Below are 19981 nucleotides of genomic sequence, written 5' to 3'. Positions count from 1 at the left end.
AAGGTCAGAGCACTTTTCCTAAGGGGAAAGCCTACATTTTTAGTTTAGCTGATGTCACAGGGACACAACAGAGATTTTTACAGTTGTGGATGGTGTAAACAGAAAAGGTTTTTCTCTCTCTTAGACTAAAACACCAGGTCCCTCAGAATACCTAGCTCTAGGTTAAGGAAACACCATTACATTTTAATGTATTGAATTCAGTATGAAAGCACAGTGATTTCCTGTTTTAAAAAAGTATTACTTTTTTTTTGGAATTGACTGATTAATGGATATTAATCAAGATTACCAGATGGAACCTTCACACTCAGAGACAGTGGGAGACTTAGAGAGTGGGGCTATTGCTCCCCAGGAACCTATGGGCTTGCTAGAGGCTCCTGGATAGGAAAATAGGATGCTGGAATAGATGGTCTGAGTCAACAGGGTTCTTGTTCCAGAGGTTTCTTGACATAAGCCTGGCATAAGAGTTGCACCTTTGGGGAATAAGACCAATCTAATCGCTCCTCTGCTGCCACCATTCTCCCACTAGCTGAACTCAGCCCATGGGCGCTGGCTTAGCCGCCAGCCTCGTTGAGGGTTACAATGAGCAGTCTGCTGCGCTGTTCCATTTCATATTGCAGGTGAAGATGCTGGAGGAACACTCCTTCAACAGAAAATGTTGTCCTCCCCCTTAGTTGAACACAGGCCAACAAAACTGAAAGGCTGGAGAGCAAAACCCAGCTACAGAAGTACAAATATATAAAAAGTAGGGATGTGTTGTGAACTACAAGTGGAAAACACTATCCGAACCCACAGAATGCAAAAAACATTTGCAAGATGACAAACTTCATGAATATTCAGTGTACCAATGTCAAATGAATAAAAATGGAATAAAATGAAACTATTGACAATACGTGCAAAGGGAGTTGGCACACATGCACTTTGCTTTTGCAATCCTTGAATGTGTTCCTTTTTGTCCTCAACAGTTCAGTGTCAAGACTAGAATCTGGGAGAACCAGGTTCAGAACCTCTGTCCTGAAATTTGCTGGGTATCCATAGGCATAAATTTGCTGGGTATCCATAACCTTACTTATGGAGCACTGCATGACTAATACAGGGGGACAATAACAATGAGCACCATCCTTGTGTTCTTTGTGAAGAGATAGGGTTAAAATATAATCAATAAATAACATAGTGAGAAGCTGTTAATGCAAAGGAACAGAGTCCATATGAAGCCACACAGAATTCTGCGAACATCAACTGGCTTTAAGGCCACTGACAGTACTGCTTCAAACCACAGATAGAATAGACCATTTTTAAATGTTCCCCTAGTTGGAGGCCTGCAAGCAGAAATCGAGCACACTGTCACAATCCCAGCCTTGCTCAACAACAAGAATCAGTATCTTAGAAGTACAATTCCTGTTTTATTGATAACAAGCAAAGGATAATAATGTATTATCGAAGGCTTTCACAGACTTAACTGGTTGCTGTGCGCATTCTGGGCTGTGTGGCAGTGATCTGACAGATCTTGTTCCTAACAAGATCTACCAGACCACGGCCACACAGCCCGGAAAGAGCACAACAACCAATAGGATAATAACTTTATTATAAGTTCCCAGCAGTAATACTTCAGGTTTTCCCTCCTCCCCTCAAGCGAGACATTCCCAGGAAAGAAAGAACTGGGGAAGGGGGGGAGGAACGCAGAGGCAGTTTCACCTGGACACACACATTCCAAAAGGCAGATAACATTCTTGACTTGATAACTCCCTTTGTCAGGCCGAAAGCGTGAGAAGGCCCTTAGTAATAAGCAACACGGCAGGAACCGAGCTCACCCTGGCGGGGGTCATGACACACACTTCTGCCAGATGCATTAGTCATCCACTCAGAAGAGTTTTCTCCTCAGCCAAACCGTGACCTTCGACAACAGCTTGAGACAACCAGAATATGCTGCTACCAGCCCGGAGGCCGCCCCTCATTCTTCCAAGATAGGGCCTGATCAAAGCCCGCCCGGTCAGCTCCGCCAGATGCAAAGCTTAGCCGCCGGCGCTCCGCCCGCCCTTCCGGGCCCTCCAGCCATCCGTGGAGAGGCGCGTGAGGCCTAGCGCGCCGCCAACCCTTCTTGTCCCCACTCGGTACCCATACTCACATCTGGCTGACCAGCTTCTGCCTGAAGTTGTTGCTGCGCCACTCACTGTCCTCCATCCCGGCGGCTTCGGCCTAGCCTCTTTTGTGGCTGCCGCGACCGTTCGGACTTCGCAGCCTGAATGAGAACAGACGCCTCTTCCGGCAAGCGGATGTAGCGGCGAAACGCGACCCGTTCTCCTCAGAGAGACCAGGGCATGCTGGGAAATGTAGTTCCGGGTCGGTGATGCTTAGCGGATCCTGCCCAGAGAGTTTTTAGGACTCTGCTCTGCCTGATGGACGTGGAAGCCCCAGATCAGGAACAGGCTTATCTTCGCTGTGAGGAAGGGGCGATGGAGCTGCGACACAGCGCGCCTTCATTGATTAGGCACAAGGGGATCCATACCAAAGGGGGGGCGGCTGCCGCTCCGGCTCCCTTCGTCGTACTTGCCAGACAGATTCCAGATTCCCCCCCCCCCCCCCCCTGTCACGCGCATAGATTTCCGCGGCTGCTCTCTGCAGCCCCAGCTTATAGGGCGCGAAGAGAGCTTGGAGGACTTCGGGGCTGCTCGTGTGTACAAATGTCACCGATGACAAGGGACGACTGTCCCTTTAAGGAGCGGCAGCTTCCTGACGACAGGAGGGCTAGACAAGCTCCCTTAGCTGAGCTTCCGCCTGGGGGGGTTGGGAGATAAACCGGGGAATCCCGGCTGTTTTTGCGTATCGCCTAGAGGGGCCTTGTTAGTTAGGTCAACCCCTAGGGGAGGGGCTTCCCGAGAGGCCCCGCCCACGGCACTCGGAAGCCTTTGGAGGGTTTTTGGGTGGGGTGGGAAGCGACATCAAATGTACGGAAGAAGACGCCGCACAGCGAGAGACGTGGGTGCTCCGGAAGTCCTGCCTACAGATCCCCAAAGTGCCAGTCAAGTTTTTATAAGGCTTTCGGCGAGGCTGTTTATGCCTTTCTGCGATTCTGGACAGGTGAGTCCGGAAGGGAAGGAGGGAGATGGTGGTGGCGCTGCCTGGCGCGTGAGTGGCTGGACAGCCCCGTGTGCTGCTTCCAAACCTTCGCTGTTATTACCGCCCTTGCTTCTGTATCTCTGAGCATGTGCAGAAGGCCGCTGCTCTCCTGGCTTCCTCGAGAGATTATCTGGTTGAAGCTTGTCTGTGGATTGGATGTGAAAATCGCTGCTGTGCTGTTTATCTTACCCCCCGTTGTCTGAATTCTCTCCATCGCCAACAAGTCGTCTTCTTCCCTTCTCTGCTGCCTTTTGCTGAAAACAGGTCCATGGCTCTCCCTCCCTGTTTCCTTTCACAACACATTGCATGGTAGGCTTGGCTAACAGTGAATGACAGCGCTAAAAGTATAAGCAGATGTTTGATTTGCTCTTGGCACGATTGGATTAAAGGGTCACCGATAGTCTCTTGTGCTACTTTGTTAAGATACATTTAAAAGTACAGACACAAAGCCAAGGTTTTCTTGTTTGTGACTAAAGCTTTTACACTTTTTCCTAATTTGCGTCAATAAGGACTTAAATAGTATTTTAAAATTCAGGATGTAATGTAAAAGTTAACCAAGGGCAATAAAACAGAAATCCAGTGGTGCCTTACAGACAGATAAAATTTATTTGTACACACTTCATCAGTTGAATGAACTGTGTATCCATAGCATACTTGAAGTTACAAGCAGCAGATGGGCAGATTTGGGAACTTCTACAAGAGAGGGCAGTTTGAAATAAAATCCAATCAAAAGGAGAGAAATCCATATTGAGTAGATGTAGAAAATGGGTACAGTAGGGTAAACATAAAATGTGATCTGAGATAGTGCACTATAGTCTATAATAAGCATAGCTAATTAATGTATGTAAAGTGTGGATCATGCTAAAATATTCCCCTCTAGCGAATGAGGAAACTCGTCAGTGTTCAAGCCTGAGGGAGATATGTTATTGAAACTATTGCAGAATCTTTATTTAAAACTTTCACTTTGAATTGTCAGTTTGATAGTTTTGTTGTCACTTACTGAAACAGCTCTTCCGAACATGTTCACTGGTATCATAATTCATGGTGCACCTTCCTTGATTAAATTGTTTTTCTTTGACTCTACCCATTCTATATAGTTAAAACCAACTGCATGGAGAACAATTGCACTACTACCATGGACTGTTTTTTCTTTGATTGATATTGTTCCAACTGGCCTCCCCACCTCTTTCTGTCTGTTGCTTGTAAATCAAAGTATAAGTAATTGCTAGGGATGTACATTTTTATTCATTAGATGATTCATAGAAGTTTATGCTGGGATAAAAAAATTGTTAGTTTAATTTTACCATCAATAAACTAACTTGGTTACCTCCCTAGAATTATTGATGGCAGTATACAATGCAAAATACCTGTAATATACATAATGAAAAGGTTCTTTAGAAATGTTTGCTATGGAATGTTATGTCATGGTAGCTGTGGGAAATGCATATGTGTGTGTGTATATCTGTGTATAGTTTCAGATTTTGCTTTTGAAAGAAGTTGTTTATGGAGTTTGGAGTTCTGTTCTGTCTGCAGCATGTTGAACACATTTTTCCCCTTCCCAAATCTGCTGTTAGGCACTGTCTAATATTTAGTGTTGTGAGCTATAAGTGGCCTCAGACCAGGGGACCCTTATGGTTTCATTAGCAGAGGACACCCTCCTGGCTTCCTCCTGATCCCACAGTTTCTCTTTGGCCTTTCTTTAATCAGAGTACAGCTAGTGAATCCCCACCCCCAATTCCCGTGCTCAGTACAAACCCTAATGCCAAGGTCTTTCCACATAAGGTCTTTCCCTTTAGCAAGTTACTTAAGTGGCCCCTTGTCAAACCAGCTGACTGGATGTAACTTTTTTACCTTCTAGGCTCTCAGCCTCCCCTGCAGCCTTCTCTGTCAGTGAGTAAATCTGCTAACCTTGTATAGGCTTCAAGTATTTGGCCTTCTCCTTGGCCGGTTTTCCCAGTTGCCTGCTGCTTTGTTTGATCCAGCTGGCTGGGGCAGTCTCTGGATGTTTCTTCCTCTAGCTCACTCCTGTTCTCCTCAGCTTTCCTTGGCATCTGTCTCACTGCCATCTGCCTTTCACCTCCCCAGCCCTTTTCAGCCTCACCTGTAAAGTACCCAGCCAGCTGTTCTGACCCCACTTACATGCTGGTGTCATAGAGCCAGGTTGCTGACCACACATTAAAAACACCTTTATTAAGGTTGTTTTTAGGGGGTAAATTTTGCTTTCTCCATCAGTGCTGTTTTTTCCTCCTTGCGAGTGTTTATCCAGTTCTTATTATAACTTAATCTAGAACAGTTGGATTCCAGTCCATTTTCAGGGTCTTAGAGTTTCAGGGTCTTACTACTCATGTCTGACTAAGAGAGCTTTGACTCTCAAAAACTTACACCCTGAAACTTTTGTTAGTCTCTAAGGTATTAATGGAGTTGAATCTAACAGTTCTACTGAAGACCAACAGAACTACCCTCTGAAACTATCATAATTTAATTTTAAAATGACAGCATATGTTTACTTGGGGAATGTGCCCTGTTTATCCATAATCAAGTCAGAAGAGGGGGCTCCATTGAGGCTTCACCTCTTGATTGATGCTGTAATTTTTTTTATTAGACTGTGAATATCTTTTCATTAAAAAGCTGAACCAAAAATTAATGACTTTCAGTTTTGGTATTAAAATGTTCATTTTTGATGGAGAAGAAGCTTTCATCGGATATATCCTGTTAGTAAATCACGATACAATGGTTACTTTTTTGCTTCCTGATGCATTTCAGTTTGCTTTTCTCCTCACAGTCTGCTTGTGTTTACATAATTTTGTGTCATTTGTGATTTTGGCTTATGCCACAATTTACTTCAATAATGAATAGCCCATAACCATTCCTCAGGAAGCTGCTTGTTTCCCAGTGGTGGGAAGCTAAACTGCATTGGCTTGTTCACCACTATTTATGACCCTAATGTTTAAGCCAGAGGAAGTTTTGCCATTGTACCTCACAGTTTCTAAGTCTTCCTCAGAAGTCCTTGGTGAGCGACTTTGTTAGAGGACTCTCAGAACAACTGCAGTTGTCATCATCGAGTGAGCTTCCTTTGTAGTAATGAAAATGCCTTGATTGCCCTTGGTGTTCCTCACGTCCTCTGTGTTGAAAAGGGACAATTGCATATATTGCCTGTTGCAACAAAGGTTCTGGGACAGAAAAATCTAACTTCACATGTATTAGTTTCTCCATAGGAAATCCAGTGTCCTTTGAAATACCGAGCATATTCACCTGAGATGGCGGAGGACCAGGAGCCTGCACAGCCGTGCAAGACTCCTCGTGAGTCTTCAATGAAGGAGCGGACCAGCAACACATACCGCAGTGCTCAACACTCACAGGCTTTGCTGAGTGGATTGGTAGCTCTCCGAGACAGCGGTGTCCTCTTTGATGTCATCTTACTTGTGGAGGGGAAGGCTATTGAAGCTCACCGCATTCTCCTGGCAGCATCATGTGACTACTTCAGGTCTGCCCACCATAGAGCTGAAGCAATATTGTGCCCAACACAGCTCCACTTATTCAATTAGAGTATTTTTGGACTTTGCCAGTACACTTTAGTAGCCTAGTTCTGCCTGTTAGCAGTAACTCAGCAAGCCTTTATTGGCATAGACAACAGTACAATGATAATAAAAAACAGATTAAAAAGCATATACAATACAGGAAATAAATGTTAGGTCAAAGGAAATCTACTGGCGTTTAGTAATTTCCAGGAGAAAGTCTGCCACTATCATACAGAGAGAAGGATCAGGATTGTCCAACAAGTAGTGTAATCTAAGTAAATCGGGGAGATCGGGTAAATGTAAAGGAGTAAGATTCACATACTTGGATCTGATTTCCTTGAATCTGAGACAGTGTAGTAATTGGTGGGCCAGAGATTCAACTGAGCCATCATTACACGGGCACAATCTTTTAGCCTTTTCTTGCTTATTAAATCTGCCATGTAACAAGGCAGAAGGCATAACATTAAACCTGGCGAGCATTATGGCTCTCCTTTGAGCAGGGTTTATTAAGCAATACAGGTGGTGTGCCAAGTGGCCTGCCTCAAAATGGGAGAGAAAAATACAGGGGAGCACGTTTTCTTGGGGGCGGTGATTAGGGTAGAGACCTCTCTATCCAATAGTTGACCTTTTAATTTTCTATAAGCTTCTGAATAGGACAAAGGGCAAAGTGAATGCACTGACAGTCCAATAGAGGCCATTTTTCTTCAATTATGGAAAACCAGGGGTTGGAATGGGTGTCAGAGAGCAGACAGTGGACCAGGGAATTACACTCCGAGAGAAAATGAATTTGCAGCCAGAATCTAAAAGCCCTCAGCCAAGCGGCTGATTCCAAGGAGTTTTGACCTAACTCCAGACAAAGGGCTTCATAGGGCACGCAATTTAGGAGTCCAGTTATCTTATGAAAAAATTGGATTGAATAGAATTCAAGGAGTGGTTAATAGCTTGAATCCAAATTGGGACTCCTCAGAAGCAATCTCTGAAAGGCTTACTTTGGCATTGAAAAATTTGAGGGCAGGAGGGATAAAGGAGTGGCCACTGCTGTAAAAGAAACGCAGTAATACTGACATACTGTTAGATGTAGCTAGGAGACCGGCCTTCCTCTGGGTTGCCCATGAAAGGTTAAAGGAGAATGAGAGGCCAAGGTACTTATAGCACTTGAGGCCAAGGTACTTATAGCACTTAACCTGTTCAATTTGGGTACTTTTCATTGCCCATGTGAACTTCTTAAAGTGCCTAGAGAAGACCAATACCTTGGTTTTTTCATAATTAATTGTCAGTCTGTTGGATTCACAGTAATCCACACAGTGCTTCATTAAGAGGCCAACTCTGGATCGAGAGAACGACAGCATCATCTGCATGGAGCAGAATTGATACATGGGATGTACCCAGTTTTGGGGCATGGCTGATCACTGCTGAGAGAGCAGAGGGGAGGTCACTTAAGAAAAGATTGAAACGAGTGGGGGCCAGGACGCAGCCCTGTTTGACCCCTTTGGAAATTGGAATACTGTCTGTCAAAAGGCCTTCATGGGAACACTTGATCCGGCAACTGGTATTTGTGTGCAGTTGCCTAATTAAGAACAAGAGTCTGGCATCAATGTTGAGAGCAGCCAGTTTTGCCCAGAGAAGTTCTCTTGGCACAGAGTCAAAGGCAGCCTTTAAATCAATAAAGTTTGTTATCTGCATTGATTGAGTATTTACTGGCTAGGTGTAATAGCACCAAGGCGTGGTCCAGAGGAGATTTCCCCTTACGATAGCCTATTTGTTCAGCCGCCACTGCACCAGAGTGGGAAAGCCACAGCTGAAGTTTCTTCAGTAACAATTTAGCAGGAATAGGATCAAACAAGGTCTTTGTGATATGATATGGCAGCTATGGATTTTTGTTCAAAGGGGTGAAAGTGACTGTTCCAATGAGCATGCCCAAGGCCTTGGTAATAGCAGAAGTAGCTTCTGGGATCCTAGCCCTTTTAATTTAAAAAAAAATAAATATTGGCAAAACATAAGAAGAATCGTGCTGAATCAATCCAAGAGTCTATCTAGGCCTGTGTCCAATTTCTTGTTTTTATTCCTCTCCCTGTGGCAAAATAGGTTTCGGGGTTGCATAATGTCCTATAAAATATCCATACATATTTGCAGAACTTCATTTGAATGTTTACTGGGTCTCAGGAGACGAACAGTTTCCCCACCATTGTTTAAGAATTCTTGTCCCAAAGTGGTCCATAGAGGAGTGAGGCAGGGTGATATCCCAATCCATCACCACCTCATTGAACACCCACTCCTGTAGTTGTTCATAATAGCAATCACATATGTACAGGAGTCCTTTATGAATGAGTTATCTATGGGATGAATGAATCTGAAGCATGCCACGTTCCTTTGCCAAATCCCAAACAGCAGCTTGCATCCAATGAGGTCACTTCCAAAAGTTCAGTCATGGAACTCGCTAATGATCTTTGGTCACTCATTGTATCTCAGCTTGACCTACCCTCAGAGTTGTCTGTCTGAAAATTAAAGTGAACTGTCAGCATCAGCTGACTTTTGTGTCATGTAGGAAGATGGTGGGAAACTTGAGAAACAACTAGATTCTTGGTGGGGAATATGTGTGAGGATACTGTGCTAATACATATCTTAGAACATAGGTGTCAAACTCGCGGCCCTCCAGATGTTATAGACTACAGTGCTGGCAGGGGATGATGGGGACTGTAGTCCATAACATCTGGAGGGCCACAAGTTTGACACCTGTGTCTTAGAACCACCGCATGATGTGGCTCCACAAGCATTCTTTTTGAAAAGAATTATTAGAGAATCTCTCTCCTTTCGCAGGGGTATGTTCGCAGGTGGACTAAGAGAAATGGAACAAGAGGAGGTCCAGATCCAGGGTGTATCTTACAATGCTATGTGTAAAATTCTAAACTTCATATACACTTCTGAGCTGGAGCTCAGCCTAAACAACGTGCAGGAAATACTCACTGCAGCATGTCACCTTCAGGTGAGAGTTGGTGGTTCCACAGGATGCATTGGGGAAAAACACAAGAAAGATCTCCTAAGGGCTGGGCCGGGACTTCCCGTTTACTTGACACTGGGCAGATTTAGCATCCTGTAGTTCGGGTCACCCACTTAGTAATAGCCCGGTGGTGGTCTGAAGATGTGTATGTAGAGAACATGCATTTCAGAACAGTTCTATATTTCTGTGCTGGGGAAATATTGTCTTTGTTGAAGCCAGCATGGTATAGTGGTTCAGAGTGATGGACTGTAATCTGGAGAACTGGGTTTGATTGCCCACTCCTCCACCTGAGAGGATACCTCTAATCTGATGAATCAGGTTTGTCTCTCTACTCCTACACATGAAATCTGCTGGGTGGCCTTGGGCTAATGACAGTTCTCTCAGAATTCTTTTAGTCCCACCTACTTCACAATGTGTCTGTTGTGGGGAGAGGAAGAGAAGGAATTTGTAGGCTTCCTTGAGACTCCATACTATTGAGAAAAGCAGGATATAAATCCAAACTCTTCTTCTTGTCTGGTACCATTAGTCCACTTTTGTAGTCAGCTGTGTTCCAAACAAGTTGTGTACTGTACCGTGCTAATTAAATTGCTGTGTGAGTTGTGAAATATTTTATTCTGAAGGCACACACTCTTTTCACCATGAAACAACATCTGCATCAGTATTCTATAGTTTTCTGTCCCCACCCTCTCCTCTTGTTCCTCCCCCATCTTTGGAGCAAAAAATCTGCAAATTTTGGAATGACATTACAGTTTGATAGATTCTTTATTTGGTCATTTGGTTAGCATAAACAAATAAAAAAGGGCTAACAACAGAAACTCATAATTAGCAAACTGTTCCATTGGAGACCCTAGCCTAGAACATCGTATTCTAGTTGCCACTGAGTGTGAAATATTAGGGACTTTATCCTCAAGCAGAAAATTGACTCATGAGTCATTAAGGCAACTGAAATAACTAAGATGACCAAAGCGCCAGAATGACATAGGCAATATTAGACGGTTTCCTGACATCTCCATAAAATTCACAATGCAGTAGAAATGCATAAGTGTGCCTCAGCGAGTGCTGAAATATTCCTTTAACTGATGGAATTCCTAAGACTGATGGAAATGCATTAAAGCACGCCCTGGAAAAAGCCCAACAAAAATTTGAAAAGTTGATATTTGATATATACGGAGCCATGGAAATTCTTACCTAAGATTTCAAAGCTCTAAATTGGTTTGGAAGTAAGATTGTCTCGTTCTGTAATTTGATGTCAAAGACATGTTGATGAGCCATAGTCCTTGCCCTCCCAAGTCCGAACTCTGCTAAATCTTTGCGGTCTAAGCTGATCATGTGTGATTTTTTGATAATCCTCATGCTCCAGGCAGGCGGGGTGGGGTGTGGGGTAATTGAAAGAAACCTAGGTTTAAGTGCTGCTGGTTGCAGAGAGATTTTCAACCAATAGTTAAAAATAGTCACCCAGGCCATGGTTCCTACCGTTAGGAGAAACTGAAGCTTGCAAATTAAGTAGACCTCCACATCTTGATCAGATTGATTTATTGGAACTGCAAACTTTTGGTTTTGGGATGTGAATTTATTTGCTATTGTTAAACACTCTACAGGTTCAGAGCGATTGACAACCCTATTGTAAGATTAACTTTGGATCCCTTCATATTTTAACAAAGTTCTTGTGCTTTTTCTTCTTCCAGATCCCTGATGTTATCAAATTCTGTTGCGACTTCCTGATGTCTTGGGTAGATGATGAGAACATCTTGGATGTGTATAGACTAGCAGAACTTTTTGACCTGAGCCATTTGAGTGAGCAGCTGGACTCCTACATTTTGAAAAATTTTGTTACATTCTCAAAGACACAAATGTACCGCCAGCTCCCCCTTGAAAAGGTCTACACCCTTCTCAGCAGCAACTTCTTAGAGGTCACCTCTGAGAATGAGGTCTACGAAGGGGCCCTCCTTTACCATTACACACCAGAGCAGGTGGAGACAGACCAAGTCTCCTTAATGGAACCTCCAAAGCTGCTGGAGACTGTTCGTTTTCCCTTGATGGAGATCCAAATTCTGCAGAGGCTCCATGACAAACTGAGTCAGTGCCCATTAAAGGAAACAGTGGCCAGTGCATTGATGTACCACAAGAACGAGTGCCTTCAACCAATGCTTCAGAATATGCACACGCAACTGAGGTCACCATTTCAGTGTGTTGTGGGCTTTGGAGGGATGCATTCTACTCCATCCACAGTTCTCAGCAACCAAGCCAAGTACTTAAACCCACTATCAAGTGAATGGAGACACTTCGCTGCAGCACAGTCCCGCAAAATGTCCAACCAGGGAATTGCGGTTCTCAACAACTTTGTCTACTTAATTGGAGGAGATAACAATGTACGAGGTTTTCGAGCAGAGTTCAGGTGTTGGAGGTAAGAGGGACTTCTTCTCGATGTTAAATTGCTGATGCGTTTTACTGTTGTAGGCTGGACAGGGATTGGAATTTGAGTTTCTCATAACTAAATCCAACACTGTAGCCGCTGTGCCACTCTTGGCTATAGTAACCTCTGTTGTTTTGGTGAACTTTCTCTGCTGTTTTGAAATCTGTCCGGTGGTGTAGAGAAGTTTTGCACTTTCCTTTGCTCTGCAGTTTGTTTTTTGTCTATGACATGTGAATAACTCTGATCACATATGTAGGACTTAATAAACTGAAGGAGAAAATAGATTGTGATTTATAAAGTGTAATAAAGATCGATCTATCTTTGTAGTATATAAAACTGGAGAAAGCAACATTTTGCTCTTCTTACATGAGAGAGGAAAGGCCAGCAAATGCATGGGTTCTGCAACTTCTGCCCCATTGTGGATGGTAGTTCTTTAGCAGACTCCCTCTGAAATGAATATGTACTCTAGAAGAAGAGGGCTCTTACCCTGCCAGCCAAAACTGGGCATTCACACTTTATCTATTACTCCTCTTAGCCATACTAGGATGACTGCCAATCACAGTATTGGCCCTTTGAAAGAGAGATTGTGCTAGGGAAATTGCTAGATCCAGTATTAAAAAGAAACAGACAGCAATGAATGTAGCAGCAGGTGGAAGGATGGGTAGAGGCCCAGTGTGCCTGTTGGCGGCTCATTTGGAAGCAATTGTTAACAATACAGTAGGAAAAAGCTTTGTTGCAGTTGCAGGGACAGGGGAGGGAGAGACTGTTAGGCAGGGACTGTTAGGTTTTTAACAGCAACCAGTTGCCTTTGCTATTTCAATCTGGCAACACTGCCTCATCTTCTTTTGCAAGGTATGACCCACGTCACAACAAATGGTTCCAGATCCAGTCCCTTCAGCAAGAGCACGCTGACCTCTGTGTCTGTGTTGTGGATGAGTACATCTATGCTGTGGCAGGACGGGACTACCATGAAGACTTGCGGGAGGTGGAGAGATATAACCCCATAACCAACATCTGGGAATATGTGGCCCCTCTCAAGAAGGAGGTAAGGAAGGAAATCTGAATGAGGACAAATACTGGTGGGCTCTGTCAAAATGTGTTCTGGTTCCGTAGCCTCAAGTGCACTGTTGCTTGGTCATATGATGGGGCACAGAATATTTATAGAAGGCTGTCTTCATCCTGTCCTGCTGGCAGGCTTCCCTGGGACATCTGTCTTCCAGTCTGGGAGACGGAGTGGTGCAAAGTGGATTTCAGGTACACATCAAGCCTTATGTGCAATAACACTTAGTTGAAACCACACTTGCAGGCTGGGTTGCCATCACAGGCATAGCTATCCTTACCATCACTATATACTTGGCTACATTGTACAGGGCTCTTTCCCTACCATGTTGGTCTTGCTTCCCACTCTGACAGCTGGAAGCATAAGAGATCACAGTGCCAGAGATGTCCAGCTACTGAGGAATGGTTGAGAAAGCTCTTTCATAGGCACCGAAGTGTGATCTTAAGGCAGTTTCTCGCCAGGGTCCTTTTTAGATCTGTACTAAGGTGCCTTTCCTGGACCTTTGATCTCCTGTGTGAACCATGATAAAGCTGACCTGTCAGCCAGCTATTGCTCCTCTAAGCTCCATGTAGTCTTTCTGGTAGCAGCTGTCCAAGGTCTCAGGAAGAGACCAAGACCTGTGATTGTAGATCTTATGGATTGAAACTGGAGTCTTCTGCATGCAAAGCCAGGTGCTCTATATTGATGCAACTAGAGTATTGTATCCTATTAGGCAGCTGCAAGCCAAACAGCCAGGGTCACAGGTATTTTCCAGCTCTGCAGCAACTATAAGTATCCTGAGCAAGCAGTTTGAAGCTATAAAGTTTTTTGGGGGGTGGTGGTGGTAGTTCTTATGGTTGCGCACGCACACACAGAGGCATCCCTAACATTGCAAAATGGATTCTCCTTTCGGCTCCCCTAACTTTGCAAATGGGCTCTTCCGGCTTGACAGAGTTTGTCCCATGTTCCCAGGCAGGAAGTTCTTCAAAGTTCACCACAGGGACCTAGTCCTGGTAGGGAGAAGCATACTATGGGGGGAGGAGGGGAGTATGGCTTCCTGCAGCAAGGGCTGCTGGGAAGTGTAGTCCTTGGCCCTCCGTGAAGAGCTAGACCTCCTGGGTGGCCAAGGACTACACTTCCCGGCAGTTGTATATTGTATAGTAAAATAGCAGATATATTACTTGTAGCAGATATATCAATTGTATAGTAAAATAGCAGATATATCAATTGTATAGTAAAATAGCAGATATATTACAGGGGGCAGGCAGCTGAATGAAATGCTCAGGGCTCCAAATACTGACCCCTTCTAATTTTTTCCTATGTTTTGATGCAGGTATATGCACATGCAGGAGCTACTTTGGAAGGTAAGATGTACATTACCTGTGGCAGAAGAGGTGAGGACTACTTGAAAGAGTTGCATTGTTATGATCCAGTGACTGATCGCTGGGAGAGTCTGGCAGATGGGCCTGTCCGGCGAGCCTGGCATGGAATGGCTGCACTGCTGGGGAGGCTGTATGTGATTGGAGGTAGTAACAATGATTCTGGCTACAGAAGAGATGTTCATCTGGTGAGTCAGTGGTCTATCTGTTTGACTATTATTTAGTTTTTGGTGTAACGGTACTCTCTATCTGTGTTTATTTAGTGTATTTACTAGTTACAATAAAGCAACTTTCTAGTGTTTGTGATTTAACCAGAAATAGTAGTTCCCTTTGTGGTAAGAGAAAAATCCAGCACCCCACAGGTTACTACTAGTTTTTGGGAGTTTTCTTTCATGATCAGCAACTTTTGTTTGTGATGTTGCTTTCTTCCAGGTTGCCTGCTATACTCCAAGCACTGGTCAGTGGACTAGCGTCCGCCCTCTACCTGTAGGACATGGAGAACCTGGCATTGCTGTCCTAAGACACAAGGTCTACGTCTTAGGGGGCAGGTCCCATAACCGGGGCATCCGCATGGACTACGTCCATATTTATGATGCTGAAAGAGATGACTGGGAAGAAGGGCCACCGTTGGAAGAAGATATTTCTGGAATGGCCGCCTGTGTACTCACTTTGCCAAGGGTCATCCTAACGGATGTGGAAAGAGGGGACCCTGAGTGGCAACGGGACAGACTGCAGAACCCTCTGGAGGTTTCTTCTGATGTCTTGAGTGTATCTGACTGGGAGGAATTTGAACATCTGGGTGACGATTAGCCTAAGGGATGGGCCTCTTTTTTCAACTTTTTGGCTTTCCCCCTTGCTGTAACTGAGCCAGGTAATGTGACTACCCTCACTTTGTTGAGCCCCACACTCTTGCCACCAAGTTTTTCTGCCTTTATACCCTATGACGGGAGGCAGTCTGGTCACATTGACAGGACTTACACCAACAGCTGGCCAGAGCATACTGAAAAGAAGGCTAAGAATGCACTGGATGGGCTTCAGTGCGAGGGCATTTTGCACAAAGAGGTGGCAAGTAGCCCACCCCTTGACTAAAGGAAGGCTTGTAGGAATGATGCGTGTCTTCATCAATGAACTGTGAGTTCAGATTACATTATTTGCTGACTTGAAAAAGCATTTGATGTGGAGGTGACTTTGACCATTGGTCTGCCATATAAGACAAACCAGTGAGCTTTTTCTTGACAAAAAGCTGTAGTTCTGTCCTCTGAAAGCTTACTAGCCACTTGATTTGCAGCACAAAAGACAGCTCAGCCACTTCGGAGCATCAGATGTCCAGCATGAAATTCCTTCCTCGTTACTCCTAAAAAAGAATCCTTGGTGAGCATCTTAGCCTAGGAAGAACCATCTTCTTCCCATCTCCTGAGCCCTCTGAGCTCCTCTGTGCTGCCAGTACCTCTGCAGTACCTCTTCTTAGCTGCAGTACTGGCTGCTGTGCAGTTGAGCTGAAAGTTACCACCTTGTCTTGGCAAAGAAATATTTGTTGTTCAGTATTCTTTACTTTTAAAAAAGATATATATACACATCACATTTTTTCTTGTAGTTGTCGGACAGATAAGCTAAAGCCAGGAGAAAATCGACTTGTGTCTTACAGACTCAACAAGTGGGAACCTGCAAAACTTTGCCAGAGGTGTCTAATTTCTTCCTCCCCCACTGTTTCCTGTTTCCATTTCCTGGAAGTTCCATAGGCTCTCCTCTTTTCCTGCATTCTTCTTTCCTTTAAGGGTGGGGTCTGGAGAGATCCTGGAGAGTCACAATGGTTCTTCCAACTACATAGATCGATTCCCTCAGTTGCCAGTTCTAGGTTGGGGAATTCCTGGAGATGCAGCCTTGGGTGGCAAGGTTTGGGGAGAAAAATGACCTCAGCAGAGTATGCCATACACTTTCCTTGGGAACTGCCCTTTGGTAAGGTAATTTCCACCTTGGAGGGCACCATAGCCACAGAGCTTTTCTCCCACTCCGAGCGCCTAACCTGCGTTAGCAGTGCTATCTCCTTCCCACCTAATTGACAATCTACCTTTATCTACCCCACTGTCTTAAGCTTTCTCCTTTCACTTCCCCGCAGTAACCTCTATGTAGGAAAACTGGCTCAGTTGCATGGTGCTGGTTACTGGATCATGCCCAGTTGCATGGTAGGGAACTCTCAAAGACTTGTGGGGTGGCATTTCACTTGTATTCCCTTTCCAACAATATTTCCCCTTTCCTGCCTCTTCTCTCTGTCTTGAGCCCTTCACAACTTATTTTTTATCTCTCGTCAGCCGTATTTATTATTGATGTACTTCATTTTTATCCCACCCAAAACAATTTGCACTATTCTCCTTTCCTCCTTTTAATCTGTAAAACTACCCTGTGAGGCAGAATAGGCTGAAATATAGACTGGTCCATAATAATCTACCAAGATTTGAACTTGGATGCTCCTAGACCCCACTCTGAAATCCTACACCCACTGGCTTGCATGGGGTGGCTACTGTTGAACAACAGCAAGCAGCTAGGCCGAGCTGAGTCATGCAAATAGGGTGCTATCAAGTCACCCAGAAGTTGCTGCTGGGCCTAGATTTGATGGGACCTGGAGATCTTTCAGAGTTAGAACTGAACTCTAGACAACACAGAGAAACCTGGAGTAAATGGCTGTTTTGGAAGGGGATTCTGCCCTCTCCAAAGTCAGCCATTCTACGAATGCACCACAGAATCTCCAGGAATTTCCCAGTCTGGAGCTGGCAACTTTAGTCAGGCCTGGCCCCAATGAGCCCTCCTTCAATGGCCAAAATAGGCCTGGAATGGGCCCTTCGGCCTTTTACTGACAGAACCCAGCCTAGAATGCTGTGATTGCCTAGCAGTTGCCACTGAGGGAATCCATTGCTTAAAACTACAGGCACTCTTTTATCATTTTGGGTTTGTTTTTTGTTTTGTTTTTTAAAAACACCCAATGTATTTTTTGTTTTAAGATTCCAGCTTTTTTTGCAAGGCTGAGGCTCTTTTTAGGTTTTTCTTGCCCCATTCGTAGCTCCAATCACCTGATTTAAGGGGGAAAAAAAGAATGCACCTGAATATAGGGAGGCATGTCCCAAATAGAAATGAGGACAGTAGTTTGAAAGCCCTAGTAATCTGCTCCCCTCTATCCTTTCTCAAGGCAAACAGTGGTTTTGCAGCTCCCATTTTGTTTTCATCTCTTCCGTTCAGAAGAGTAATTACAGAGCGCCAAACAGTTGTTGATTTTTTAAACTATTCAAATACCTCTTTGGCTATGTCACCACTGGCAAATCTACCATATATGCACACAAGCAAATCTACCACATGTACACACACATATACTCTCCCCCACTTTGTAGAGCTCTAGTTCATGGTTTCATTCAAAGAACGTCAACACCATGTTAAAACGATGACCTCCCCACAATACATCTTGTATAGATATCTCCTCAAAAAACTTCATATCTGCCCATCATAGGTAGGTATGCCAGCCTGTAGATTTAAGAGAAGTATGGAAATACTGCTCTTGCTTGATGCAAAGGAACAAAGAGTAGCATAGAGAATTGACAAATATCAAGAAAATTAATCCACTTGCATCTGAAGAGGACTCTGAGGTAGAATGCCATAACAGCTATCAGAATAATTTTTTGCAGAACATAAACACAGGATGAGTGATATTCATGGAGGTGAAATAAGTCTCTGCTTTAAAATACCTGCGGTTGAGCTGAGCAACTTTCTACTAGGAACCAGTTCTGAAAAACAGCTTCTGGTACAACAGCTGAACACTCATTAGTTTCCAGCAAACCCACAGTCTTATACTGCTTGTTTTCTTCCCTAGCATTCTATGAAAATTTCCAGAGTGATACATCTGTTTTACAGCAAGGTTTTATTCAACATGAAAGAGCCGGGGTGGCTGGGCCAACAGACTGGGTCCATGAATATGAGGCAGCCATATCCAGTGTTACCTTTTAGGTACCATAGAGGGCAGCAGAATGAGAGAAGACAGCTTTAGCACAGAAGGCTTAATCCAGCAGAAAGCTGTTTTATACAAGCCCCATTGAAATGAGCAAGAACCATGGAAGCGTGTGGTACTGTTCCAGAACAGCTCCTGTTCATTTTAAATGCCTTTTCCACTTTATCCTCCAAGGTGTCTTAGCTAGCCTTGTTTCAGAGACTTGTAGACACCAGGAAAATCAATCAATGATCAAGTAATAGCAAAGACACATTGAAAAATATATAGTAGGCAAGACAATAATGTACCAGCTTGGTTTTTAACAGGTGTTGCAAATAAGTCTTGTAAAGTGAGATTAATGTCTGTCAAGAAGGAATGTTTTTCTTAAACTACTTGTGTCTTACTATCTGTGGTTACCTAAAATATCAATTACATCCCCCTGAGGCCAGTTGTATTTAGTAACTGGTGAGTTACTACAGACAATAGTGGCATACTATTCTGTGCATGAGTGCTGTGAGGTTGTGAATCAGTATAAACCACTTGTGTGTCTTCCCCAAACTCTTGTTACCTTCTCACCAGCATACATCCTTGGCTGAATCTACGGGTGCAGTGTCTCAGTGCCAACAAGCTCTGATAAAATGGAAGGAACTCTGTATAATAACTGGCGAGCTTGCTCTGTCTCAGTAGATTTTGGTAGGATCAGAAAGTGGGGCTAAACTGTCTACATTGCCTTCTTCTAATGGACACTGGTCCATTTTGAATTGTTTTTAAGTCCCACCTCCTGGAACACCAGGCAGGGCAAAGCAACTCTGACGTCCATTTGTGTCTTCGCCCTGGGTACAGCGAGGCAGAATTAATATGAGCTCTATTGAGAGCCGTTAAAGAGAAAAAAGAAAGTGAAAGAAAAATGGCAATTCTAGAAAGAGGGGTGTTTGAGCAGAAGAATCAATTGTATACCAACATTGATGTGGGCTTCTGGAAGCACTTTGAAAACTTTGATGACTGAAATTGAATGTGACCTGATTTAACATGCTTGTTTTAATTTATGCCCAACAGCAACAAATACTTGAACTTAAATATTTGATTTATGAGGGGATCCCGTGTGGTTTAAATGTTTAAACAAACTCCAAGGTTTGTTAAAAGTTTTATTGGAATAAGATTAATAAAAATTTAAAGAGAATATATAATGTATTTTATATATACTGTTTATATTTAAGGGGGAAAGGGTAACTGAAAGTTGAACAGCAGTGCAATCGGGGGGGGGGGGGTTGTGTGCTAAAAGACCCATGGAAATTGTGTGAGGGTATGCCAATACAAGTGCCTACTCCACTGGCTCAAGGGGCAAATGTGTTCGAATATGAAAGCTGCTGCACATGCCAACACTCCTCTGCCATGGGAGTTGGCTTTCGATCCGGGAATTCCCCCTTGCTGCCCAGCAACCTACACCACATTTTAGTGTGGCATGTCCCACTGAGTAGCAATAGGGTTTTGCAGATTAGGTTGAGAGGGAATGTCTAGCTAGCTCAAGGCCCCCCTCAAGCTTCCATGGA

At 44.0% G+C, this 19981-nt stretch overlaps 2 protein-coding genes across 8 annotated transcripts in view; one reads left to right on the top strand and one right to left on the bottom strand.

Moving 5' to 3' along the window:
- Nucleotides 1-2295, bottom strand: part of MED15 (mediator complex subunit 15) — a 36207-nt gene extending 33912 nt beyond the window's left edge. Inside the window, exon 1 of one of the 2 annotated variants that reach the window (XM_048514981.1) lies at nt 2123-2295. In XM_048514981.1, coding sequence (XP_048370938.1) covers nt 2123-2178 — 56 coding nt within the window. In that variant the 5' untranslated portion in view covers nt 2179-2295. The remainder of the gene's footprint in view (nt 1-2122) is intronic. The other variant, XM_048514980.1, reaches the window with a different exon arrangement.
- A 555-nt stretch (nt 2296-2850) lies between these two features.
- KLHL22 (kelch like family member 22) lies at nt 2851-19608 on the top strand. Of its 6 annotated transcripts, none has more exons than XM_048514647.1 (8): nt 2943-3075; nt 3209-3423; nt 6330-6598; nt 9450-9615; nt 11316-12034; nt 12896-13088; nt 14416-14649; nt 14894-19608. In XM_048514647.1, the coding sequence occupies exons 2-8, from the start codon at nt 3421-3423 to the stop codon at nt 15269-15271; spliced, it is 1962 nt and encodes a 653-aa protein (XP_048370604.1). In that variant the 5' UTR covers nt 2943-3075; nt 3209-3420; the 3' UTR covers nt 15272-19608. The 6 variants fall into 6 exon arrangements, with proteins under 6 accessions (XP_048370603.1, XP_048370607.1, XP_048370604.1 ...); XM_048514651.1 differs by lacking the exon at nt 3209-3423 and adding an exon at nt 4973-5004 and having other exon boundaries at nt 3017-3075; nt 6319-6598; XM_048514646.1 differs by lacking the exon at nt 3209-3423 and having other exon boundaries at nt 2851-3075.
- The last annotated feature ends 373 nt before the right edge of the window (nt 19609-19981 follow it).

Source organism: Sphaerodactylus townsendi, linkage group LG13 (assembly GCF_021028975.2).
Source record: "Sphaerodactylus townsendi isolate TG3544 linkage group LG13, MPM_Stown_v2.3, whole genome shotgun sequence".
NCBI lineage: Eukaryota > Metazoa > Chordata > Lepidosauria > Squamata > Sphaerodactylidae > Sphaerodactylus > Sphaerodactylus townsendi.
Note: the sequence above shows the minus strand (reverse complement) of the source record. Positions and strands in the feature narration are given on the sequence as shown.

What these genes read in the sequence shown, in the direction of transcription:
- KLHL22 (XM_048514646.1), top strand. Translation starts at nt 2,941, where the DNA reads ATGTACGGAAGAAGACGCCGCACAGCGAGAGACGTGGGTGCTCCGGAA. An exon ending in CTTTCTGCGATTCTGGACAG is followed by an intron (nt 3,076 to 6,329) that starts GTGAGTCCGGAA and finishes GTTTCTCCATAG; the next exon opens with GAAATCCAGTGTCCTTTGAA. An exon ending in TGGCCCCTCTCAAGAAGGAG is followed by an intron (nt 13,089 to 14,415) that starts GTAAGGAAGGAA and finishes GTTTTGATGCAG; the next exon opens with GTATATGCACATGCAGGAGC.